At 47.2% G+C, this 27577-nt stretch overlaps 1 protein-coding gene across 5 annotated transcripts in view; it reads left to right on the forward strand.

Moving 5' to 3' along the window:
• GKAP1 (G kinase anchoring protein 1) overlaps nucleotides 1-27577 on the forward strand; it is an 814129-nt gene that overhangs the window by 490503 nt on the left and 296049 nt on the right. For all 5 annotated transcript variants that reach the window (XM_069229880.1, XM_069229873.1, XM_069229909.1 and 2 more), the window contains exon 9: nucleotides 21743-21806. In XM_069229880.1, coding sequence (XP_069085981.1) covers nucleotides 21743-21806 — 64 coding nt within the window. The remainder of the gene's footprint in view (nucleotides 1-21742; nucleotides 21807-27577) is intronic.

Genomic DNA, 27577 nt, shown 5'->3' on the forward strand with positions numbered 1-27577 from the left:
AGAGTGGATTTTCCTAAGGAGGTGGTGTCTGACAGAGGTACCAACTTCATGTGAGCATACCTGAAACACATGTGGAATGAGTGTGGAGTGACTTATAAATTCACTACACCTTACCATCCACAAACTAATGGCCTTGAAGAGAGATTCAACAAGACATTAAAAGGCATGATCATGGGGCTCACTGAAAAACTCAAAAGGAGATGGGATGTCCTCTTGCCATGTCTGCTTTTCGCTTACAGAGAAGTGCCTCAGAAGGGAGTAGGGTTCTCACCCTTTGAACTTCTGTTTAGCCACCCTGTAAGGGGACCACTAGCTCTTGTGAAAGAAGGCTGGGAGAGACCTCTTCATGAGCCTAAGCAAGATATAGTGGACTATGTACTTGGCCTACGTTCAAGGATGGCAGAGTACATGGAAAAGGCAAGTAAAAACCTTGAGGCCAGCCAGCAGCTCCAGAAGTTTTGGTATGACCAAAAGGCTGCAATGGTTGAATTTCAGCCAGGGCAGAAAGTCTGGGTTCTGGAGCCTGTGGCTTCCAGGGCACTTCAGGACAAATGGAGTGGCCCTTACCCAGTGCTAGAAAAGAAGAGTCAGGTCACCTACCTGGTGGACCTAGGCACTAGCAGGAGCCCCAAGAGGGTGATCCATGTGAACTGCCTTAAGCTCTTCCATGACAGGGGTGATGTGAATCTGTTGATGGTAACAGATGAGGACCAGGAAGCTGAGAGTGAACCTCTCCCTGATCTCCTCTCCACAAACCCTAAGGATGGCTCAGTTGATGGAGTGATCTACTCAGACACCCTCTCTAGCCAACAGCAATCTGATTGTAGGAAGGTCCTGCAACAGTTTGCTGAGCTCTTTTCCCTAACCCCTGGTCAGACACACCTGTGTACCCATGATGTGCACACAGGAGACAGCATGCCTGTCAAAAACAAAATATTCAGACAGTCTGACCAAGTTAAGGAAAGCATCAAGGTGGAAGTCCACAAGATGCTGGAATTGGGAATCATTGAGCACTCTGACAGCCCCTGGGCTAGCCCAGTGGTCTTAGTCCCCAATCCTCACACCAAAGATGGAAAGAGAGATATGAGGTTTTGTGTGGACTACAGAGGACTTAATTCTGTCACCAAGACAGATGCCCATCCCATTCCAAGGGCTGATGAGCGGATTGATAAATTAGGTGCTGCCAAATTCTTAAGTACCTTTGACTTAACAGCAGGGTACTGGCAAATCAAAATGACACCAGGAGCAAAAGCAAAGACAGCATTCTCCACACCTGATGGGCATTATCAGTTTACTGTGATACCCTTTGGTTTAAAGAATGCCCCTGCCACCTTCCAAAGGTTGGTGAATCAAGTCCTTGCTGGTTTGGAGTCCTTTAGTGCAGCTTATCTTGATGATTTTGCTGTATTTAGCTCCAGCTGGCAGGATCACCTGGTCCACCTGAAGAAGGTCTTGAAGGCTCTGCAATCAGCAGGCCTCTCTATCAAGGCATCCAAATGCCAGATAGGGCAGGGAACTGTGGTTTACTTGGGACACCTTGTAGGTGGAGGCCAAGTTCAGCCACTCCAGCCTAAGATCCAGACTATTCTGGACTGGGCAGCTCCAAAAACCCAGACTCAAGTCAGGGCATTCCTTGGCTTGACTGGGTATTGCAGGAGGTTTGTGAAGGGATATGGATCCATAGTGACAGCCCTCACAGAACTTACCTCCAAGAAAATGCCCAAGAAGGTAAACTGGACTGTAGAATGCCAACAGGCCTTTGACACCCTGAAACAAGCAATGCGCACAGCACCAGTTCTAAAAGCTCCAGATTACTCCAAGCAGTTCATTGTGCAGACAGATGCCTCTGAACATGGGATAGGGGCAGTTTTGTCCCAAACAAATGATGATGGCCTTGACCAGCCTGTTGCTTTCATTAGCAGGAGGTTACTCCCCAGGGAGCAGCGTTGGAGTGCCATTGATAGGGAGGCCTTTGCTGTGGTTTGGTCCCTGAAGAAGCTGAGACCATACCTCTTTGGTACTCACTTTGTAGTTCAAACTGACCACAGACCTCTCAGATGGCTGATGCAAATGAAAGGTGAAAATCCAAAACTGTTGAGGTGGTCCATCTCCCTACAGGGAATGGACTTTATAGTGGAACACAGACCTGGGACTGCCCATGCCAATGCAGATGGCCTTTCCAGGTTCTTCCACTTAGAAAATGAAGACTCTCTTGGGAAAGGTTAGTCTCATCCTCTTTCTTTTGGGGGGGGGGGGTTGTGTAAGGAAATGCCTCCTTGGCATGGTTACCCCCTGACTTTTTGCCTTTGCTGATGCTAAGTTTTGATTTGAAAGTGTGCTGAGGCCTGCTAACCAGGCCCAGCACCAGTGTTCTTTCCCTAACCTGTACTTTTGTTTTCACAATTGGCACACCCTGGCATCCAGGTAAGTCCCTTGTAACTGGTACCCCTGGTACCAAGGGCCCTGATGCCAGGGAAGGTCTCTAAGGGCTGCAGCATGTCTTATGCCACCCTGGGGACCCCTCACTCAGCACAGACACACTGCTGGCCAGCTTGTGTGAGCTGGTGAGGACAAAACGAGTAAGTCGACATGGCACTCCCCTCAGGGTGCCATGCCAACCTCACACTGCCTATGCAGTATAGATAAGTCACCCCTCTAGCAGGCCTTACAGCCCTAAGGCAGGGTGCACTATACCATAGGTGAGGGCACCAGTGCATGAGCACTGTGCCCCTACAGTGTCTAAGCAAAACCTTAGAAATTGTAAGTGCAGGGTAGCCATAAGAGTATATGGTCTGCGAGTCTGTCAAACACGAACTCCACAGCACCATAATGGCTACACTGAAAACTGGGAAGTTTGGTATCAAACTTCTCAGCACAATAAATGCACACATTTTATTGTAAAACACACCCCAGAGGGCACCTTAGAGGTGCCCCCTGAAACCTTAACCAACTACCCGTGTAGGCTGACTGGTTTTAGCAGCCTGCCACACTCGAGACATGTTGCTGGCCACATGGGGAGAGTGCCTTTGTCACTCTGTGGCTAGTAACAAAGCCTGTACTGGGTGGAGGTGCTTCACACCTCCCCCTGCAGGAACTGTAACACCTGGCGGTGAGCCTCAAAGGCTCACCCCCTTTGTTACAGCACCACAGGGCACTCCAGCTAGTGGAGTTGCCCTCCCCCTCCGGCCACGGCCCCACTTTTGGCGGCAAGGCCGGAGGAGATAATGAGAATAACAAGGAGGAGTCACTGGCCAGTCAGGACAGCCCCTAAGGTGTCCTGAGCTGAGGTGACTCTGACTTTTAGAAATCCTCCATCTTCCAGATGGAGGATTCCCCCAATAGGGATAGGAATGTGACCCCCTCCCCTTGGGAGGAGGCACAAAGAGGGTGTACCCACCCTCAGGGCTAGTAGCCATTGGCTACTAACCCCCCAGACCTAAACACACCCTTAAATTTAGTATTTAAGGGCTCCCCAGAACCTAGGAACTCAGATTCCTGCAACCTAAGAAGAAGAGGACTGCTAAGCTGAAAAACCCTGCAGAGAAGACGGAGACACCAACTGCTTTGGCCCCAGCCCTACCGGCCTGTCCCCCCCCCCCCCCCCCCCCCCCCTTCTGAAGACACTGCTCCAGCGACGCTTTCCCCAGGGACCAGCGACCTCTTAATCCTCAGAGGACTGCCCTGCTCTAAAAGGACCAAGAACGCCAGAGGACAGCTGCTCTGTTCACCCAAGACTGCAACTTTGTTTCAAAAGGAGCAACTTTAAAACAACTGCGTTTCCCGCCGGAAGCGTGAGACTTGCTACTCTGCACCCGACGCCCCCGGCTCGATTTGTGGAAAACAAACACTTCAGGGAGGACTCCCCGGTGACTGCGAGACCGTGAGTAGCCAGAGTTGCCCCCCATGAGCCCCCACAGCGACGCCTGCAGAGGGAATCCCGAGGCTCCCCCTGACCGCGACTGCCTGTTCCTCAGATCCCGACGCCTGGAAAAGACTCTGCACCCGCAGCCCCCAGGACCTGAAGGATCCAAACTCCAGTGCTGGAGTGACCCCAGGAGGCCCTCTCCCTTGCCCAGGTGGTGGCTACCCCGAGGAGCCCCCCCCTTGCCTGCCTGCATCGCTGAAGAGACCCCTTGGTCTCCCATTGATTTCTATTGCTAACCCGACGCTTGTTTGCACACTGCATCCGGCCCCCCGCGCTGCTGAGGGTGTACTTTCTGTGTTGACTTACCTGCTGGCAGACTGGAACCGGGGCACCCCCTTCTCCATTGAAGCCTATGCGTTTTGGGCACCACCTTGACCTCTGCACCTGACCGGCCCTGAGCTGCTGGTGTGGTAACTTTGGGGTTGCTCTGAACCCCCAACGGTGGGCTACCTTGGACCCAAACTTGAACCCTGTAGGTGGTTTACTTACCTGCAAAAACTAACTAACTCTTACTCCCCCCAGGAACTGTTGAAAATTGCACTGTCTAGTTTTAAAATAGCTATATGTGATTTATGTGAAAAGTGTATATGCTATTTTGCTAATTCAAAGTTCCTAAAGTACCTACCTGCAATACCTTTCATTTGAAGTATTACATGTAAATCTTGAACCTGTGGTTCTTAAAATAAACTAAGAAAAGATATTGTTCGATGGCATCTGTCGCTGTAGATACACATGTTCTGCCATAGCTCGCCATCTGGTGTTGGGTCGGAGTGTTACAAGTTGTTTTTCTTCGAAGAAGTGTTTTCGAGTCACGGGACCGAGTGACTCCTCCTTCTGTGCTCATTGCGCATGGGCGTCGACTCCATCTTCGATTGTTTTCTTTCCGTCATCGGGTTCGGACGTGTTCCTGTCGCTCCGAGTTTCGTAACGGAACGATAGCTGAAAACGGAAGATTTGCGACGGTATCGTTGCGATCCGGTTCGAGATAAACACATACGACGACGCATTGAACATCGAAGCGCTTCGGTGCGCTTCGGGGTAGATTTCGGCACACCGTCGGGGCCTAGTCGGCCCGACCGCGTGGAGAACAACGCCGATGGAACGGACCCCGTTTCAATTCTGCCCTGAATGCCACAACAAATATCCTTATACGGACCAACACTCGGTCTGTAACCTGTGCCTGTCACCCGAGCACAGCGAAGAATCCTGTGAGGCCTGTCGGGCGTTCCGGTCCCGAAAAACTCTGCGCGACCGTCGAGCGAGAAGACTGCAGATGGCGTCCACGCCAAAGGAGCATCGACAGTTCGAGACAGAAGAGGAACAGGAGGAATCCTTTTCCATCCAGGATTCAGACTCCGACGAACTCGACAATACAAAAACTGTGAGTAAGACGTCGAGATCAGAACTTAAAAAAGGCAAAAAGGCCCAGGGGACGCCACTGCTAACCGGCCATGGCTCAACCCACATTCCCGGTGACCAACAATCGGCACCGAAAAAGGCCCATTCAGTGTCGAGATCGTCCGACTCCGGTCGAGACACCGGCACGCAGCCTTCTCGGGACCGAGTGGGTGCTAAAGAGAAGCATTGACACCGAGAGTTCGGTGTCGACACGGATCGACGCCGAGACAGTGGCGCCGAAGACCATAGAGGCCAAGATTTTTCGGCTCAAAAGAAGAGGAAAGTTACCTCGGAGCCGAAAAAACAAACAACAGGGTTTTCGGAGCCGAAAAAAGCACCAACAGACCCAGTTTCAGGCTCCTATACTGAAGAACATTCTATGTCTTCACAAATGAAAAAACACAGATTCGAACAGGAACTGCAATCCACTGAAGTGGATCACACGCAAAAGCGTATCTTTATTCAGCAGGGGACAGGGAAGATCAGTACCCTTCCACCTGTCAAAAGAAAGAGAACACTTCAGTTTATAGCACTAGAAACTCCTCAGCAACAAACAGCAAAGAAGGTAACACCTCCTCCCTCGCCTCCACCTGTAACTCCGGCTTCGCCAACTTACACCCCGTCACATTCGCCAGCTCACACCGCCATGAGCCACGATGACCAAGATCAAGACGCGTGGGACTTGTACGATGCACCAGTGTCTGATAACAGCCCAGACACATACCCAACTAGGCCATCACCACCTGAGGACAGCACAGCCTATTCACAAGTGGTGGCTAGAGCAGCACAGTTCCATAATGTGGAACTACACTCTGAACAAGTAGAGGATGACTTTTTATTTAACACCCTCTCCTCCACCCACAGCTCCTACCAAAGCCTGCCTATGCTCCCAGGCATGCTACGCCATGCAAAGGAGATCTTCAAGGAGCCAGTTAAAAGTAGGGCAGTAACGCCTAGAGTGGACAAAAAGTATAAGGCGCCTCCTACGGACCCTGTATTCATCTCCTCTCAGCTGCCACCAGATTCTGTGGTGGTAGGGGCTGCCAGAAAACAGGCAAATTCACACACTTCTGGGGATGCACCTCCCCCAGATAAAGAAAGCAGAAAGTTCGATGCAGCCGGGAAGAGGGTCGCTGTCCAAGCAGCAAACCAGTGGCGCATCGCAAACTCACAAGCGCTGCTAGCGCGATACGACAGAGCCCACTGGGATGAGATGCAGCATCTCATTGAACATCTCCCAAAAGATCTACAAAAAAGAGCAAAACAGGTTGTTGAGGAGGGTCAAAACATTTCCAACAATCAAATACGCTCCTCTATGGATGCAGCAGACACAGCCGCAAGGACCATTAATACGTCGGTTACCATCCGTAGGCACGCATGGCTCAGAACGTCTGGATTCAAGCCAGAAATTCAGCAGGCAGTACTTAACATGCCAGTAAACGAAAAACTTCTGTTCGGTCCGGAGGTCGACACAGCCATAGAAAAGCTCAAAAAGGACACTGACACTGCCAAGGCCATGGGCGCACTCTACTCCCCGCAGAGCAGAGGATCTTATACCACCTTCCGCAAAACACCTTTTAGAGGAGGGTTTCGGGGTCAGGCCACACAAGCTAGTACCTCACAGTCCGCACCGTCCACCTACCAGGGACAGTACAGGGGAGGCTTTCGGGGCCAGTATAGAGGAGGGCAATTCCCTAGGAATAGAGGAAGATTTCAAAGCCCCAAAACCACTACCAACAAGCAGTGACTCACACGTCACTCACCCCCCCCCCCCACACAACACCAGTGGGGGGAAGGATAGGCCAATATTACGAAGCATGGGAGGAAATAACTACAGACACATGGGTCCTAGCAATTATCCAACATGGCTATTGCATAGAATTCCTGCAATTCCCTCCAGACATACCACCAAAATCACAAAATGTATCAAAACACCATTCACAGCTTCTAGAGATAGAAGTTCAAGCACTACTGCAAAAAAATGCAATAGAATTAGTACCAAGCACAAAAATAAACACAGGAGTTTATTCACTGTACTTCTTGATACCAAAAAAGGACAAAACACTGAGACCAATTCTAGACCTCAGAGTAGTAAACACATTCATCAAATCCGACCACTTTCACATGGTCACACTACAAGAAGTGTTACCATTGCTCAAAAAACACAACTACATGACAACCCTAGACCTCAAAGACGCATATTTCCATATATCAATACATCAATCACTCAGAAAATATCTAAGGTTTGTATTCAAAGGAATACATTACCAATTCAAAGTATTGCCTTTTGGTTTAACAACCGCTCCAAGAGTATTCACAAAATGCCTAGCAGTAGTCGCTGCACACATCAGAAGGCAGCAAATACATGTATTCCCGTATATAGACGACTGGCTAATCAAAACCAGTTCGCTCACACAATGCTCAAACCACACAAATCAAGTCATACAAACCCTCTACAAACTAGGGTTCACCGTCAACTTGGCAAAATCCAACATTCAGCCAAGCAAAGTACAGCAATATCTAGGAGCCATAATAGACACGACAAAAGGAGTAGCAACGCCAACTCCACAAAGAATTCACAATTTCAACAGTCATTCAACACATGTCTCCAAATCAGACAATACAAGTAAGAACAATACTACAGCTCCTAGGCATGATGTCCTCATGCATAGCCATTGTCCCAAACGCAAGACTGCACATGAGGCCCTTACAACAGTGCCTAGCCTCACAGTGGTCTCAAGCACAGGGTCACCTTCTAGATCTGGTGTTAATAGACCGCCAAACTTACCTCTCGCTTCTATGGTGGAACAGTATAAATTTAAACAAAGGGCGGCCTTTCCAAGACCCAGTGCCACAGTACGTAATAACAACAGATGCTTCCATGACAGGGTGGGGAGCACATCTCAATCAACACAACATAAGAGGACAATGGAACATACATCAAACAAAACTGCATATAAATCATCTAGAATTATTAGCAGTTTTTCAAGCACTAAAAGCTTTTCAACCAATCATAATCCACAAATACATCCTTGTCAAAACAGACAACATGACAACGATGTATTATCTAAACAAACAAGGAGGAACACATTCAACGCAGTTAAGCTTATTAGCTCAAAACATATGGAAGTGGGCAATCCACCATCAAATTCGTCTAATAGCACAGTTTATTCCAGGGATCCAGAATCAACTGGCAGACAATCTCTCTCGAGATCACCAGCAAGTCCACGAATGGGAAATCCACCCACAAATTCTAAACACCTACTTCACACTCTGGGGAACACCTCAAATAGACTTATTTGCAACAAAAGAGAACGCAAAATGCCAAAACTTCGCGTCCAGATACCCACACAAGCAATCCCAAGGCAATGCCCTATGGATGAACTGGTCAGGAATATTTGCTTACGCTTTTCCTCCTCTCCCTCTCCTTCCTTATCTAGTAAACAAATTGAGTCAAAACAAACTCAAACTCATTTTAATAGCACCAACGTGGGCAAGACAACCCTGGTACACAACACTGCTAGATCTCTCTGTAGTACCCCACATCAAACTGCCCGACAAACCAGATCTGTTAACGCAACACAACCAACAGATCAGACACCCAGATCCAGCATCGCTGAATCTAGCAATCTGGCTCCTGAAATCCTAGAATTCGGACACTTACAACTTAGCCAAGAGTGTATGCAAGTCATAAAGCAGGCCAGAAGGCCATCCACTAGACACTGCTACGCAAGTAAGTGGAAAAGATTTGTTTGTTACTGCCATCATAATCAGATACAACCACTACACGCAACTCCAAAACATATAGTAAATTACTTGCTCCATTTACAAAAAGCAAAGCTAGCCTTCTCTTCTATTAAAATACACCTTGCAGCAATATCTGCATACCTGCAGACTACCTATTCAACTTCCTTGTGTAGGATACCAGTTATCAAAGCATTCATAGAAGGTCTTAAAAGAATTATACCACCAAGAACACCACCTGTTCCTTCATGGAACCTAAACGTGGTCCTAACAAGACTCATGGGCCCACCTTTCGAACCCATGCACTCTTGCGGAATACAATTCCTAACCTGGAAAGTTGCCTTTCTCATCGCCATTACATCTCTAAGAAGAGTAAGTGAAATTCAAGCGTTCACAACACAAGAACCTTTTATACAAATACATAAAAATAAGGTCGTCCTACGACCTAATCCAAAATTTTTACCAAAAGTTCTTTCACCGTTCCATCTAAATCAAACGGTAGAACTACCAGTTTTTTTCCCACAGCCAGATTCTGTGGCTGAAAGAGCACTACATACATTAGATGTCAAAAGAGCATTAATGTACTACATTGACAGAACAAAGAACATCAGAAAGACTAAACAGCTATTTATTGCATTCCAAAAACCTCATGCAGGTAACCCAATATCAAAACAAGGTATAGCCAGATGGATAGTTAAATGCATCCAAATCTGCTACCTTAAAGCAAAAAGACAACTGCCCATTACTCCCAGGGCACATTCAACAAGGAAAAAAGGTGCTTCAATGGCCTTTTTAGGAAACATCCCAATGCATGAAATATGTAAGGCAGCCACATGGTCTACGCCTCACACATTCACCAAACACTACTGTATAGATGTGCTATCCGCACAACAAGCTACAGTAGGTCAAGCTGTATTAAGAACTCTATTTCAGACAACTTCTACTCCTACAGGCTAAACCACCGCTTATGGGGAAATAACTGCTTACTAGTCTAGGCAGAACATGTGTATCTACAGCGACAGATGCCATCGAACTGAAAATGTCACTTACCCAGTGTACATCTGTTCGTGGCATCAGTCGCTGAGATTCACATGTGCCCACCCACCTCCCCGGAAGCCTGTAGCAGTTCAGAAGTTACCTTCAATTTTGTACATTTGTATATATATTATTTAAACCTTTAATAGGTACATACTTACACATTTCATTGCGCGGGCACTATTACTATAGTACAACTCCTACCTCACCCTCTGCGGGGAAAACAATCGAAGATGGAGTCGACGCCCATGCGCAATGAGCACAGAAGGAGGAGTCACTCGGTCCCGTGACTCGAAAACACTTCTTCGAAGAAAACCAACTTGTAACACTCCGACCCAACACCAGATGGCGAGCTATGGCAGAACATGTGAATCTCAGCGACTGATGCCACGAACAGATGTACACTGGGTAAGTGACATTTTCATTTCTATACAAAAACCCATTGGCCTGGAATTGTCTCTGAGTGTGTGTTCCTCATTTATTGCTTGTGTATGTCCAACAAATGCTTAACACTACTCCTTTGATAAGCCTACTGCTCGACCACACTACCACAAAATAGATCATTAGTATTATCTCTTTTTGCCACTATCTTACCTCTAAGGGGAATCCTTGGACTCTGTGCATACTATTCCTTACTTTGAAATAGTGCATACAGAGCCAACTTCCTACACCCATCCTTCTCCTGAGATTTACAAGCATTTCTTCTTTTGGTCACCCCCACCAAGGGGATTTCTTACCCACCCTGGTGCGAACCCATTTGTCTGCCTTCTTTCCTAGTTCTTGGGGAGAAATCAGATCAGAGTTCACCAGCTATTGGTGCAGTTTGTCAGACACACAGTTATTAAGGATGTGCTCTTTCACGATAAGATTGTACAGCCCTTCATAGGCATGAACATTACTGCCATGTAACCAGCGCCTTAGCTGCCCAGTCAACAAAATCTATTCAGTCTTGAGTGGACTCCTTCTAAGTTTCCCTGAACTTAATCCTATACTCCTCAATTGTGAACCCAAACCCATCAATCAGAGCTTCTTTCAAGACTTAGTAGTTGTCTGCATCATCTTCTCTTACTGCTTACAGTTTATCTCTACCTTTGTCTGCAAAGGAGAGCCACGGGATAGCTGCTCACTGCCTCTGAGGGACCTTCTGGACTTAAGAGGTCCTCAATAAAGCAGTAATCCACTAATGAATATCATGCCCAGGCTTGTAAGGAGAGACTATCCTGCTGAGATTCCTGGAATCAAAGGTGTCTTCCCTGACCCGCGACTCTCTAATGCTGCTACCATGGGGTTCTAACCCCAAATTATGTTTCTCTTTTCATCTCTAGGGCCTTTCCAGAGCTAGCTGCTGCTTTTTCAACGTGAGTTTTGCTTTCTTAAGTCTCAGCAAGCTATCTAAGGATCCCTCTTTTGAACTAGAGTGGATGGACCCAGCAGTAGATGCTGGGACATGAGAAGATGAGGAGAATCTGCTCCTACTGAAAACCCTTTTGACCACCCAGGGGGAGAAAAAGTGGGCGTACCACTATGACCCCCTCTTATGCTACCAGCACTGCTCCCTGCCGGTTCAAAGTTCTTTCCAGAATCCTCATGGGTCTGTCCAGTGTGGTCATAGGAATTACCTGGTATTTTCTTTTCCAGCACTGGCGGTTCATCCTCTTCATCTAACTCTTTCCCTATCAAGGTTCTGGATATCATCATGAATGAGTAACTCAAAGAGAGTAGATTTTGTAGGGTTACTATTTATCTTCAGGTTCCTAGCTGTATTTAGGGTCCTAAGCTCCTTGGAACTCAAGAACCCCATACCTAGACTCCTGAGTCTGATCAGCTCCCTCAACTACATAGTGTTAGAGTAGTGTACCTACCCACTCTAAAGTTCTAAACCTCTTTAAAAAGTTTGGAGAATGGGCTATTCTAGACCCCTGACTACCCAAGCAACAAGTTTACAAGAACCTGAAGTTACTAGTATACTATATACCCAACAGTTAGAAGTAATCTTTCTTATGGAAAGGCACTGATGACCAAGTGGTAAAGCAATGCAATTGTTTTATCCCACTGCTGCTCCACCAATGTAGGAGGCTGGCCAGTTTATGGTGCACACCTATGGTGTGGCACTCTATACTGAGTCCAGGCAGCCGTTGGTGAAAGTGGTTAAGTGTCCAAAAGCTCTCTAGGGGTAGCTGTGGTGAGCAGCCAAAGCTTATCTAGGAGGAGTGCAAAGCATTTGCAATACCACTATAGTCAGTCAGTAACTGTTAAACAAGAAAGAACCTCACCAGATGTTTGTGAAAATAATGTATCCTTTATTACAACACTAAGACTATACTAACATTGGTATATCTCCATCTGGAGATATCAACACACAAAGTATACACTAAGCAACCAGCAGGAAAAACATAGAAATACATAGGATCCTATTGGGGGAGGGGGCAAACGATTTTCTAAGAAGGTGGTATAAGAATAGAGATGCTCAACCAAGGTAGGTGTGTTAGGATCCCAGGGGCTGGGGGAGTACAAAATTACCAGAGATAAATAGTACAAATCACACAGGCTCCCAGAGTTATCGAGCCGGTTGTCCCATAGGCTAACACAGGACCGTCGTGATTGGATTTTTATGGATTCAGGACACTTTCCAGTGGACACCGAGGAAACCAGTGGGCACAAAGAAGGTTGGAGAGTGCCCCCACCTGTGGATACCCAGAAGACCAGAGTACCTACACCAGGGAGCCCAGGTGCATAGGGGTGAAGTGGTGTCGGAATCCCTTTTTGGAGTCATTGGAAGCCTTTGTTGTCCGTCTGCTGTTGTGACCCATGGACTAGATCAGTGGAATCCAAAGGTGGATTCTAGATGCGAAGCACCTGAAAAAGAAGGGGTCAACATGCAGCCCACTCGGAGATGTTCAGGAGGTGCAGCTAGGCAAGTGTCCACCCTCTTGGAGGTGAAGTTTCTGCAGGACGGTGAAAGTAAAAGGCCAGAGGGATGCAGGAGATTCTTGGAGTAGCCCACGAGCTATCCCACATCAGTCGCTGGATTGCAGGAGGGTCAGTGGCCAGCAGGACTGCCAACAAGCCTTTGCAAATGCAGATAGCTGATGCTAGGAACTTTGCAGACTTATGAGGACCAGTAAGGTCCTAGTGACTTGACCTGTGGAGGAAAGTCAGAGGAGGCCTTCAGCAGGAATGAAAGCCAGACGGAGCAAGAAGAGTCCTCGGGGTTGACCCACTGGCAGCAGGTACAGCGAGACAGAGAGGCCTCAGCAGCATGAAAAAACAGGAGTCACATGTTGCAAGAGCTGCAGAGTAGAAGCTGATCTTGGAGTTGCAGAGTGCTGGAGGCTGGGGCTTCTTGGAGTTTGAAGATATCTTGGAGGAAGAGCCAACAAGCCTTGGTAAAAGCAACAATTGCGGTGCAAAGTGGTTCCGTTTCAGTGGCTGCAGCAAGGATCCACCATTTTCCAAGTTGGTCAGAAGACAAGTTGGACCTGGAGAGGACCACGGAACTGCCACTTGTGAGAAGATCATTTATATTTTCCGTATGACAGCAGGATCCACCAGCTGTTCTTTGTCATCTTGAGGCGCCTGCAGATACGGAGGACTGACTCATTCACTCCCAAGTAGGTTCCTTCTTGCTTTTTGGATGCAGGCAGAGTCCTTGTGACCCTGGAGGATGTGCAGCTATGTATGTTGCAGAAAAATTGGCGGTGCTGGAGAAACAATGTTGCAGTGGGAGCCCTCCCAATTGAATGCACTCTTGTTTTAGTTCCATGAGCAGACCAGCAGCGGCTCCGGAGGCCAGAAGCAGAAGGTGTCTTGCAAGAAGTTCCTCGAAGAGTCTTGCTCAATGAATCTGAGGAACTACCCTCGGGGCAGCTTTTAAGTAATTCTAAAAGGGAGTTGGTCACTCTCTGTAGTGACCCATCTATCAGAGGGGGGTCAGAGACGTCATCTACCTGGTGTAACCAGTCAGATGCTCCCAGGGGCCTCTGCCCACCTTGTTAGCAAGATGGCAGAATCAACCAGCCACCTTGCAGAGCTCTCTGCACCTCCCTAGGGGAGGAACTGGACGGGGGCGGACACTCCCCTGTCCTTTGTGTGGTTTTGTGCCAGAGTGGAGACCGGGAGTTCCTGAACTGGTGCAAACCGGATTATGCCAGGAGGGCACCAAATGTGCCCTTGAAAACATGCTGGTGGCGCTCAGTGGCCACCCCAGCCCAGAGATGCCAGTTTTCAAAGGAAGAGGTGTTCACACTTCTCCCTTGCAGGAAATCCTTTGTTCTGCCTTCCCCTGCTTAAGTTGGGCTCATCAGCAGGAGGGCAGAACAGTATGTGGGGTCTGCAGCAGCGCAGGCTGGCAGACAGCCCCTGTAAGGCTGCACAGGCAGAACTCTGGGATCCTGTAAGGAACTCCCAGAATACATAGGATCATGTGACTAGCACTGGAATCAGTGTAGTTGCATGATTCCAACATGTTTGATACCAACCATGCCTAGGTTTGGAGAAGCCATTGTGTAGTTGGACCACTCGTGTTGACCAGTGTCCACTACATACCTTAAGATGGCTTCCCGGCACTTACAAAGCCCAGGGGGTGGAGTATAGGGTTTGGAGGGGTACCCTGATCATGGAGGGGTACCCTGCCCTTGGGATGAAGGACCTACCAGAGGGGTGACATATATCATGGTCACTGCACTTGGGACACTGTAAGACAAGCCTTATATCCGAAGTAAAAGGTGCATACACCATTTCACGCAGGCTTCAATAGCAGGCCTGCCTTCACAGTTTGCATGGTCTTCCATGGGTGGCAAAATACATGCTGTAGTCGATAAGCGTCCCCTGGTGTACCAATGCCCTGGGTACCTACGTACCATGTACTAGGGACTTACATGGGTGCACCAGTATGCGAATTGTGAGGTGTAAACGTTTACCAGCAACCAAATTTAGAGAGGAGAGCACAGACACGGGTCCTGATTAGCAGGATCCCAGTGCACTAGTCTTAACACACTGAGACCAGGCAAAAAGTGGGGGCAATTATGTCAGAAAGATGCTACTTTCCTACATGTTACAAAACATCACTCAGTAAAGTTGAGCTACACTGGGCCAAATTTGTTGCCTGATGTGTTGCCCGAAACAATGATCCCTTGCAAGCTGGATTTTCCGAAGTTCTTTTGTTAGCCCAGCAAGGCCTTGCTGAGGCATATGAAGTTATTTGGCAATCCTTTCAGTGTTCTTGTGTTTACCTGCCAAACAATCTTTATTTAAGCCACCAGTTGTGATATACATATTTTTTTATTATCAAAGATTTAGCTTGCTTTGTTATAACCTAAGGGGGTTCTGAACTTGATCTTTATATTTCTCATGTGCGTGCCCTTTGAGGGGCATGTACTGCTTTTCTTTAATGATCGTAACCCTAAAGAATGTTGTCTTCTTTGCTGTTCCATGAACAATCGGTGTGGGTGAACTGCAGGTATTTTTGGTCCAGCTGTCTTACGCCACATTTTTTCTGCTCAAACAGGTGCTGGGGCTAGAGTGGCCTTCTTACCCAAGGTCTTGACTCCTACACTGGCAAATTGATTTCCCTGCCAGCATCTTTTGCACCACTTTATGGCTCAAACGAGGAGATGATGCTTTGTTGTCTTGATCCTAAGTGGGCCCTGAGCTCTTAGTTCAACCACACAAAGGACCACTGTGTGGATAATCAGATATTTGTAACGATTTATGGTGCAAATGAAGGCAAGGTGGTCCAGAAGAGGACCCTGTTGAGGTGGATAATCTTCTGTATTAATATCTGCTCACACTTGCCAGTCACATGAAGGCTTGCATTTTCATTGTACCAGGCCCAAGGACGCTAAAATGGCCTTGTTGAGAGGGTACCTATTCTAGACATCTGCCAGACTGCAACATTATTGCCTTGACGGTTAGGCCTAACAAGAAGGTCACTCCGTTCACTTTGTACTACAGGCATCTTTGATCACTCTTCTTGGTGGATACTCTAACCACAAACATCACTGCCATCTCCCACTTTACTGTTGTGTGGATTTTTCTCATAAACATCTAAAAAGAACCCCAGTAAAGAATCGGCACACTGCCTCAAACTATTTGTTCTACATTCCACGTGTGAGGGCACAAAAGGGAAATCAATGTGCAGGGATGGTACTTAAATGCAACTTTGCTCCATCACTTCTGAAGGAGTCACTGAGGAGCCACACTTTGCCCTCTATAGGCACGCCAGAGCATTGCTGAAGTTTTACTGATCCAGTCTGGCAACTGAGAATGTTCTAAAGGTGACGTGTCTGCTGTTAGCTGGAGTATATCCACCAGAAGCTTTGCTTCCAGTGGGAATTAACTTGTTATGTTTTCATACAATCTGGTTAGAAGCTTTCACTCAGAGTGCAGTTTGTGGACCTCATCCAGACAGGGAGAGTTAGTTTGGACTCAGTTGGCCTGAGGGCTGCATTACATACAGCCATAAACTAGAGAATGGCTCATTCATTTTGCTAAACATGAATGATAGACACCAGTAAGAAATGTATTCGGTGTGCAGTCAATGCCCACTCAACAGCTTGTAAATTGATAAACACTTGCCAGCTTCTCTGACAATATGCAGGGATAAGAATTGGAAGGTTAATTTCAGAAGTGAAGCTTCATCTCTTGAATATGCCATTGAATGGAGATTATTTTAGTCACCCCAAGGTTGATGAGAGGTGGGAAAAGATTAAAGAAGTTATTGAGACTGTAAAAATCAATAGCATGATGCAGTGTCTTGGCCATTATTAGAAAAAGACGCAGATGTATTGCGATAGGATCATGAAAACAATTCCAGTTGCAATGGCTTTAACAGCAAGCTGAACAACAGTTTCAACTGCCTCAGAAGTACAAGAATGGTACATTTTGGGGCAATACAAGACCCAGATCCAGAGGCCTTAAAAATAGCAGACTTTTTTTTTTCCCTTCGACCAGAGCACTTAGCACCTGTTGGGGACTCGTAGTGTTTTTCCAAACCAGTGGTGGCAGATCACCTCATATCAGTGGGTACTGTTGACTGTCAGTAATGGTGTCTGCATTGGTTAGAGCATATTTAATTAATATATCAATGAAAATGAGACAGATCCTGAATTAAATGATGCCTTTAGTTGCGATTCAATAGAAAATGCTCTACTCTCAAAGGAGCACATTTCATTTGCTCTCTGATTGGGGAAAAAGGATATGCATGTTTCTGTATCCTTATGATGCCAGGCCCTTGTTAATACCCGAAGTGTGTGGTAAGTGACAAACTTCATTGTTATATTTTAGAATCCGTTTTGTGATCCATACCAAATGGGTTGTATAGCGATTTACATAGAAGTTTTCAAAGTCCACCGTTAACAGCGTTAGGGGTTGATTTTCTTGCTCCTCTGTAATCTAACAATTAATTTCTCTAAATGAGTTGGAGCTAAAACTTGGTATAATGTAAGAATTGATTCTTCATACAAGTTTGAGCTGAAACTTTGCCCTTTTTGCCAGTGTATAGATTTGTACTTGAAGGTTCAGATTCTTGTCCACGAATCCCAGAAATTCAGTGCACCCGAAAATGAAAGGGTTGCCATTCAGTACAGTGTGTATTGGGCAGGATTTAATAGTGGTGTAGCATTTTGAAGTTGATGTCAGGAGGAACTAATTTTCTACACTACATGATTTATTCTGAAGTTTTTGGACATTACATTTGAAAATGTGGTTTCTCGAAATGTTATCCACGCATTGCACGCAATTCCATGCAGATGTAAGTGCATCCAATTAATTGTATAACCAATTAGTGGTAATACAATTAATTATGTTTTCCAGGACCGTGTGTTTTGGTTATTTTTATGTTGGACAGTAATACAACAGATCCAGATTTATATCCCACAAAACCATCTCTACCAGATGACACCACATCATTCAGTGAGTTGGTAGGTAGGGCTGCTGCATACCACCAGGTCGCATTACATAAGAACCCTATCGAAGAGGATTTCTTATTTGAAACCCTTTCTTCCACCACTAAGGTAACTCAATATCTGCCCATGTTAAAGGGGGTGATGCAGCATGCGGGTGAAATTTTTAAAGACCCTGTTTGCGCTCAAATAATTACACCCATGGTAGACAAAAAATATAAACATGCCCCACCAGATCCAGCTTATATTAAGGGGCAAATGTATCAAACTTCTAGAGACACACCTCTCCAGACAGAGTCCAAGCTTATTGGCACATCGGCAAAAGGGCGGGGGTTCAAGCAGCCAAACACTGGAGAATTGCCATCATACAAGCACTATTGGCAAAATATGACAGAACACACTGGTATGAGGTGGAAGACCTCATTCACCATCTCCCATAAGAATTTAAAAAAGAAGGGACAACAGCTTGTACAGAAGGACAAGTTAATTTCTAACAATTCTATTAAATGAGCTCTTGATTGTGGCAAATAGAGCTACTAAGGTAATAAACAGTAGTGTGTTACTACGCCGTCACACATGGTTGCGCATATCAGGTTTTAAACCAGAAGTTCAACAAACCCTTCTAAATGCCTCTTTTGATCAGGAACACTTTTTAGGTCCACAAGTGGAGCTAGCTCTAGAAAGCCCTACAAACTGAGGCTCTTTTTGTAAACCAACCTTCAAACACAGCAGTAGGCAAACAACATTTGCTTGCCATCCCCTTCAAGAGGTTTTTATAGAGAGTCACGTAACGTAAACAAATCCAAAGGTCGAGGGAGAGGTGCCTCCACTCGTACCTCCCCTTTCACCTCAAAGCAGTGATTCTTCTCTCGTTCCCCTCAATCACACAACACTTGTCAGTTGACGTCGACAACAATTTTTCCCCAACGGGCAAAACATAACGGACCACTGGGTGTTGGATATTATCCCAACATGGTTATTGCCTGGAGCTCATAACCTCACCTCCAAACATACCCCAGAGAAAGCACAAACTTGCTCTTCAACATCTGCAATTATTAAATCAAGAAGTACAGGCTCTCATTCACAGAGAATCAATAGAGTCAGTTCCCGATCATCAAAAAGGAACAGGAGTTTAATCTCTGTACTTTCTCAGTCCCAAAAAAGATGGGTCCCTTCGTCTAATTCTAGATCTCCTATCAGAACATTTTCATATGGTCACTCCTCAAGATGTAATACCACTATTACAACTAGGAGACTTCATGTCTGCGCTAGATCTAAAGGATGCCTATTTACAAATCCCAATACATCCATCATACAGAAAATATCTCAGATTTGTCATAAAAGGTAGACATTGCCAGTTCAAAGTACTCCCATTCGCAGTAACAGCTGCACCTCGTGTATTCACAAAATGCCTTGCTGTAGTCGCAGCTCATCTACGTAGACAAAGCATTCATGTCTTCCCATATTTGGAGGATTGGCTTATCAAGTCCTGTTTGCTTCAGCAATGTCTTGAGCACACACAACCATTCATCTCCTGCACCAGTTAGGATTTACCATCAGCATACAAAAATCACACCTACAACCATCTCAAATACAGCCCTATCCAGGAGCTGTTCTAAACACTCACTTAAGATCAGCTTTCCCCAGTACAATCAGGATTCATATTATAACAACTCTGTTGAGCCAAGTATTCCCCAATCAACGTATTCCAGTACAAACAGTCCAGAAAATACTAGGGATGATGGCATCTTGTATTCAATAGTGCCATATGCATGACTACACATGCGTCCGGTGCAGGAGTGTCTGGCAAATCAATGGTCTCAAGCACAGGGTCAGTTATAAGATCCAGTGTTGGTAGACAGCCGCACTCATTCTTCTCTGCAGTGGTGATACTCACAATATGACAAAAAGGCAGCCATTTCTAGACCCTGATCCCGAGATCACTCTCACAGCTGATGCATCCCTTACAGGTTGGGGTGCTAATCTCCACAACCTCTCAATACAAGGGTTGCGGGACAGCAAACATCAAGCTCTACACATAAATTACTTGGTGCTTCAAGCTAGCAATCAAAGCTTTTCTAGTTCATCTCCCAGGCAAGACTGTTCTAGTCTGAATGACCAATACAACAGCCATGCTTTATTCACAGGAACAGAGGGGGGGGGACACACACTCTACAGTTGTCACGACTAGCTCAGACAAACTGGCATTGGGCAATTCACCATTGCATTCAGTTGTTAGCAGAAAATCTTCCTGGGACAAACGGCAAACTTGCCGCCCTACTCAGCAGGATGAGGCAACAAGTCCTCGAGTTTGAACGCCACCCTCAAGTCTAACACAAATACTTCCATTGATGGGGGTTTCAACACATAGATCTGTTTGTAACGGACAACATTTAACATTATTCAAACTTTTAGTTATTCAAGCATTTATGGAAGGTCTTAAGCGAGTGATTCTACCTAAGGTCCCCCTAGCACCACAGTAGAATTTTAATGTTGTACTTACCAGACTTAAGAGACCCTCATTTGAACCTTTACATAAATGTCCTATCCAGGTTCTCTCTTGGAAAGTACCATTTTTGGTGGCAATCATTTCATTAGGACGCGTTAGTGAGCTTCAGGCATTAACCTTAGAAGAACGTTTTTCCAGATACATAAGGATAGAGTAGTCCTTTGTAGCAATCCAAAATGTCTTCCAAAAGTGGTTTCCACTTTTCACCTGAACCAATTGGTCAAGCTACCAGTTTTCTTTCCTCAGCCTGATTCAGTTGCTGAAAGAGCTCTACACACCTTACATGTTTAACGAGCATTAATGTACTATATTGATAGGACTAAAGACTTTTGTAGGACTAAACAGCTCTTTGCGGCTTTCTCACCTACATACAGGGAAGACTATATCTAAAGCAAGCACATCAAGATGGCTAATCAAATGTATACAGGAGCTCTGCCTATACCTCCTGAGCACACTCAAATTGTAAAGTAGGTGCATCTATGGCCTTTTTGGGTTATATAACCATAATTGACATCTGCAAAGCAACTACATGGTCAAATCTTCACACATTTACTAAACATTACTGTGTGGATGTTTTCGCACGGCAACAAGCAAATGTTGGACAAGCTGTGCTTCATATTCTTTTCCAGACAACTGCAACACCCACGGATTAGCCACCACTTTTGGGACAGGACTGCTTGACAGTCTATGCAGAACATTTCGTATCTACAGCCACACATGCCATCAAACGGATTATGTTACCCTATAGGCATCTGTTTGTGGCATGTAGTGCTGTAGATTCGCATGCGCCCGCCCACCTCCCTGGACACCCGTGGCCGTTGCAGTATTTCATTACACTTCACATGCATGGACATCTTGTATGAACACTATATTCACACTCCATTATCACCCGGCAGCGGGGAAACAATCTAACAGTGGAGTTGATGCCCATGTGCAGTATCACCGAAAGGAGGGGTCACTTTTTACCTTGTGACTCTGACAACTTCTTCGAAGAAAAACAACTTGTACACATCCGTACCCAACTCTAGATGGCAGAAGTATGCAGAGCATGTGAATCTACAGCACTTCATGAACAGATGCTTACAGGGTAAGTAACCTAGTCCTTACCCTTGAGTTTAAAATGTCTTTGTACATTATGTAGAGATTATGTTCTTGAAATCTGTAGAGTAGGATTTTACATTTCTATCCCTTTATCTTTGTCAAACTTTAATTATATTGTTTCATCACCAGGCAAAGTACAAGGAGGTGAAGGCAAGAAATGCACAGCTTTTGAAAATGCTACAAGAAGGAGAAAGTGAGTCATATTCAAATGCTGGTATTGATAGTTTACTTTTCAGTATTAAATTCATAGTTGCAAGTATCTGTATTAAACAGTGTGCAATTATAGGTCAGGTTCTAATGAGTCCGCTGTATTTTGCTATTTGACAGCTAATAATGGTACTAGTAGGAGGGAGCAGACATGCATGCCAAACATTTATGGGTATGCTTATACCACAAAAGATTTTGGGATTTCCACATCATAATTTCTTATTGATTTGCTATTCTTTTCTCAATGTTGTTTAGTTTTAAATTATTCTCTGTACTTTATTTTATATTCCCTTTCAGCATATACAGCAGTGAAATTTATCTGATAGAGACATCCAGTTGCAGATTCCTTACCTTAGAAATTTCCCCCAGGCGTGAGTCTGGATCCAGAGATATTTTTCGAGCAGTACCCCTGCGCGCTGTTAGGTGGCATCAACCAGCTCCGCTCCCGTCGTTGGTGTCATGCTCATCGGATATGATGTTGTGAGTCCTATATAGCCGCCACCCTGGTGCACTGATGTCAATTCTTTTCTTTCCACGCCAGCCTAACGGTATTCCGAAGAAGAACTACTAGTCAGTCGTTTCTTGACTGATCTTTTTCAACTTTTTGCTGAAGGAAGGTTATTGAGTGTGGACACTCCTGGTGCATTGAGGATGTCTAAGCAGAAGATCGGGTTCAAGTCCTGCCGTTTCTGTCATCGGGCGATGTCCTTAACGGATCCGCACCTCTTGTGCTTTTGGGGTTTGGAGCTCAACCACGTCCCGAAGTAGTGCTCCGAGTGCAGGTCATGAATCTGAAAGCTTTGAAGGGAGTCGTCCCTAAGGCTTCTGGCGGCCTGGCACTCAGCTCTGCGTCGCTCCCGATCTTGGTTAAAAGGAAGATTCTGAAAACAGTGATAGAGCCCACCCTTATTCATCCCCTTTCAAGTCCTCAGGAAGATTGGCTAAGTCGAGGCATAAGACGACGTTGATAAAAAAAAAAAAGCGTTCTTCGACTTCACCCCGTCTGTCGACAAGATGAAGGACAAGGAGCGTCAGCATTCCGGGTCTTCGTCCTCGGAGCTTGCGTCTGGGTCTGCACCTTGCCTCCCTGAGTTTCCTGGAGCTAGAGTGACTCCTGCCCAACTTAGAGAGTTCTATGAGGCCATGCGCCTCATCTTTGGGCAGTCTGAATCTGCTAGAGCGCCTTTAGGCCCCACAGGGTTCAAAGGGACCCCCCTCTGGTTCCGTACCGGTGGCTTCGTCAGCAGGGGGTACCCATGGATCCATTCCTGGATTCAAACTGTCATTGGTCGTACTACCTCGACCTTCCCCAACATCGGTTCCGACGTTGAAACTCCAGATGCTGCACATGCCCTCTAGCATCATCAACCCCTTCTTCATTGCTAACTCCAACACAGAGCCGGACTGGCATCTTGCAACACCAATTCTGACTTAGACAGGGGCCCTACCCCCTGTGTTGGATCCTGACCCTTATTCTTATTGGTTGGGGTATGATGAGAAATGGGAGGGGTCGCTGGACCCTTTAGAATACTAGCTACAGGACCCCTTGGACTGGCGTACAGAACTGGGTGAAGCCAGTATATTGTATACTTCCCCTGGCACTGGCATGCTTTCTTCCCCTACCGTGGCTACGGAGCAGGGAGCGTCCTATATCATGGTGCTGCAAAGAGTGGCGGAGGTCTTGGGCCTTGAGCTGCCTTCGGTGGCAGTCAGGACTAACTTCCTTCCTGAGAGAGGTGCTTCAGCCTGGGGCTTCATCATCTGAACCCCTATTGCCCTTCAATGAAGCCCTTACTGATGTCCTGCTGGGTACCTGGTCCAAGCGCGGTACAAGGGCTTCTGAGAATAGGAGTATTGCCTGCCACCATCGACCTCCTCCAACTGACCCAGCGTTTCTGACGCAACTCCTCTCCCCTTAGAGCTTGGTTAACCAAGCCTCTACTTCCCAGGGTGCGTTCCCTCTCTCACCCCAAGATAGGGAACGCAAAAGGGTGGACCAGAGGGAACGCAAAAAGGTGGACCAAGTTGGGAAGAAGGCGTTTTCTTCCTCCAGCCTGGCATTGTGGTCCATGAACACTGCATGCCTTTTGGGCCGTTACTCCCACACACTGTGGGAAATGGTTGACTAAGTGCTGCAACAGGTCCCAGGGGAGGCCCAGGTTGTACTCTCCCAGGCTTTTGCATATGAGAGAGATACAGCAAAGTTCACAATCAGATGTGGACTGGACACGATCGACTCACTGAGAAAAGTGGTTGCATCAACAGTGGCCCTTAGGCACGCCACACCTGATTAAGGAAGTCTGGCTTTTCGGGGGATTCTGCACATGCCCTTTCATGGTACCCATCTCTTCGGAGACAAAGCAGACTCTGTACTCGAACGCTTCAAAGATTCTCATGCCACGGCCCGGTCCATGCGCTTCGTGGCTGCCCCAAACCCCCCACAGTCTGCTTTTCACCCCTTTTGTGGCTATGAAAGGGGCACCCAGCCACGTCTGTTCCCATCCAGCCACTGTGCGGTGAATGCTGCCCAGCCTCTGCTTGGCTGGGGATGTGGGATCCACTGCCCTCATGGATCGGGGAGCCAGCGGTGTTGCCAGTTTATGCCCCCCTCACCCCAGCTCCTTCCAAACCTACCTAGTCTGACAATTGCCCAACAGAGATCAGTCCGAGACAGGATCTTCCATCACCTAATCCGCTGGCAGTCCATCACATCAGACAGTCGAAAGGGGTTACTCCCTTCCTTTCGTGAATACCCGCCATCCATGTCACCCTCCTAGGATCGGATGACAGAGGATCACTTGGCACTTCTCCGTGAGGAGGTTACAGCTCTCTGGGCCAAGGGAGCCATAGAGCGAAGATCCCTGTGCCTCCAGAAGTAGGTTGTGGTTGTTATTCCTGCTTCCCAGACAAAGCCCCACTTTTGGCTGCAAGTTCAGCGGGAAACTTAGGAAAAACAAGGAGGCATGACCACTTCAGCTGGGGCCACCCCTAAGGTGTCCAGAGCTGAAGTGACCCCCTCCCTGCAGAATCCTCCATCTTGGTTTGGTGGACATGGACCAATAGGGTTAGGTCTTTGTCCCCCTCCCCAAAGGGATTGGACACCGGAAGGGTGTAGTCACCCTCAGGGACAGTAGCCATTGGCCACTGCCCTCTAACACCTGTAATACCCCTAAATCCAGAATTTAAGGGCTCCCCTGAACCTAGCTCATCAGATTTCTTGCGACCTTAAGAGAAGAAAGAGCAGGAGAAGGACTGCTAAGCTGACCCTTAGCAGAGAAAAATGAAGACACCAACTAACTTGGTCCCAGTGCTACAGGCCTGTCTCCAGCTTCTGAAGCTCTGCTACAAGAAGGCGGTGCATCCTGCAGTACCAGCGACCTCTTAAAAGCCTCGAGGACTGCCTGCAACCCAGAGGACCACAATCTCCCATGGACAGCGGTCCTGTCCAGAAGGAAACAACAGCCAAATACTCCAGAACCACCCTGGATCCGCAATTACTGCCTGTAGGAAATTGCCCTCTTTTTAGCTTGGTTATCCCCACTTTTTGCCTGATGTCAGTGAGTTTGACTGTGTTGACTGGGATCCTGCTAACCAGGACCGTAACTGTGCTCTCTCCCTCTGGATTTGGTTGTTCCTAACTTTTTACACCGCACATTTGGCATACAGGTGCCCCATATAAGTCCCTAGTATATGGTACCTAGGTACCCTGGGCATTTGGGCACCAGGGGTTCCCCATGGGCTGCAGCATGCATTATGCCACCCATGGGAGCCCATGCAAAGTGTCTGCAGGCCTGCCACTGCAGCCCGCGTGGAAGGGTGCATGCACTTTTCCACTATAGGTCATTGCACCAGATCACTGTAAGTCACCCCAAAGGCAGGCCCTCCTAGTCCAGAGGGCAAGGTGCAAGTACCTGTGTGTGAGGGCACCCCTGCATGAGCAGAGGTTCCCCCACGAACTCCAGCTCCATACCCATTTACTGGACATGGGTCACTACCTATGTCGGCTACATAATGGTAACTCCGAACTTGGGCATGTTTGGTATCAAACATGTCGGAATCATAACCCAGTACTGTTGCCATTATTGGTTGTAAGATTCCATGCACTCTAGGGGCTCCTTAGAGGGCCACCAGCTTTTCTCCCACCAGTTTGCAGGGTTTTCCCGGGCAGCCCGCGCTGCTGCCATCCTATAGACTGGTTTCTGTCCTCCTGCTGTTTGAACATCTCAAGCCCTGGAAGGCATAACAAAGGATTCACTTTGGAAGAGGGAGGCAACACCCTCTTCCTTTGGAAATAGGTGTTACATGGCTTGGGAGGGTTAGCCTCCCCAAGCCACTGGAATGCTTTGAAGGGCATATTTGGTGCCCTCCTTACATAAACCAGTTTGCACCAGTTCAGGGACCCCCCAGTCCCTGTTCTGGCACAACACTGGACAATGGAAAGAGGAGTTACCACCCCCCTGTCCATTACCACCCCAGGGGTGATGCCCAGAGCTCCTCCAGGTGGCTAGTTGGTTCTGCCATCTTAAATCCAAGATGGGCATAGGCCTCAAAGAGCCATTGAGTGGCCAGGTCAGGCAGGTGACGTCACAGTCCCCTCCTGATAGGTGGTCACCTTGCTAGGGCTATTTAGGGTCTCCCTCCTGGGTGGGTCCTCAGATTCGACATACAAGAATTCCAGCAGGACTCCGCTGCATCGTTTACTTCACCTTCTGGCCACTGGAACTGCAAATGGACTTTGCAGGAACCTACAATCTGCATCTGCAGCTCCAGCGACGACTTCGCCCTGCAACATTGTTTCTCCTGCTCCTTCCAGCAACTGCAACATTTTTCTGGCTGTGCATCCTCTGAGGGCAGCAAGTCCTCAGTCTGCACCAAGAAGCAAGAAGGAATCTCCCTGAAGTGAAGGAGTCACTCTCCTTCATCCGCAGGCGCCAACTACGACAACGACCGGCTGCGTGGGTCCTCTCTCCTACAACTCGTTGCGTGGATCATGCAACAAAGATGGTGGTCTTGAGTGGTCCTCTCTACCAGCTTGGAGGTGGTGAGTCTTTGCTTCTCATTGCAGCATTGTACCTCTGTGTACTGCGACTCTTGCAGCCGCCAAGACTTGTTGGCTCTTCTTCTGCAGAATCTTCAGGCTCCGTGTAGCCCCGCATCCAGAACTCTTCCCTGCAACGCATGGTCTCCTGCTTGCCGCTCCAGTGACGTGGGACTCCTTTCCATGTGTGCTGAGTGGGACTCACTGCAACTCCTGTGCCTGTTGCCTGTGGGGGCTGCATCCACGACTTCTTGCTCTCCTGACTGCTGGGGGATGCCTGGGACTCCCCTGCTTGGGTTGAGCCCCCTTTAAACTTCCTGGTCCGCAGCAGCACTGCAAAACCTCTTATGCAACTCTTGCTTTTGCCAAGGCTTGTTGGTTGTTTTTTTCACACCACTGACAGACTGCAACTCTTTCACGGATGTGGGACATTAACTGCATCACTTCTGGAACTCTTCCTTGGCTCCTGTGCTGCATAGCTAACTCCTGGTCTTCAGCGGTGACCTGGTCCTGCATCTCCAGAAGGGTGGGTAGTGGCTCCTGCCCCAACCGGACACTCCAACTGGAACTGGACTTGGTCTCCTTCATTTGCAGGTCCTCTTCTGTCTGGATCCATCTTCTGTTTCTTGCCATCTTGCTTGGGTCTTGCAGTCCTTTCACAAAGTGTCTCTGTGGGTTTGGGAAAAAACAGGTATTTTCCTATGCTATCCTGGTCGCTG

The sequence above is a fragment of the Pleurodeles waltl genome, chromosome 1_1 (genome assembly GCF_031143425.1).
Source record: "Pleurodeles waltl isolate 20211129_DDA chromosome 1_1, aPleWal1.hap1.20221129, whole genome shotgun sequence".
Classification (NCBI taxonomy): domain Eukaryota; kingdom Metazoa; phylum Chordata; class Amphibia; order Caudata; family Salamandridae; genus Pleurodeles; species Pleurodeles waltl.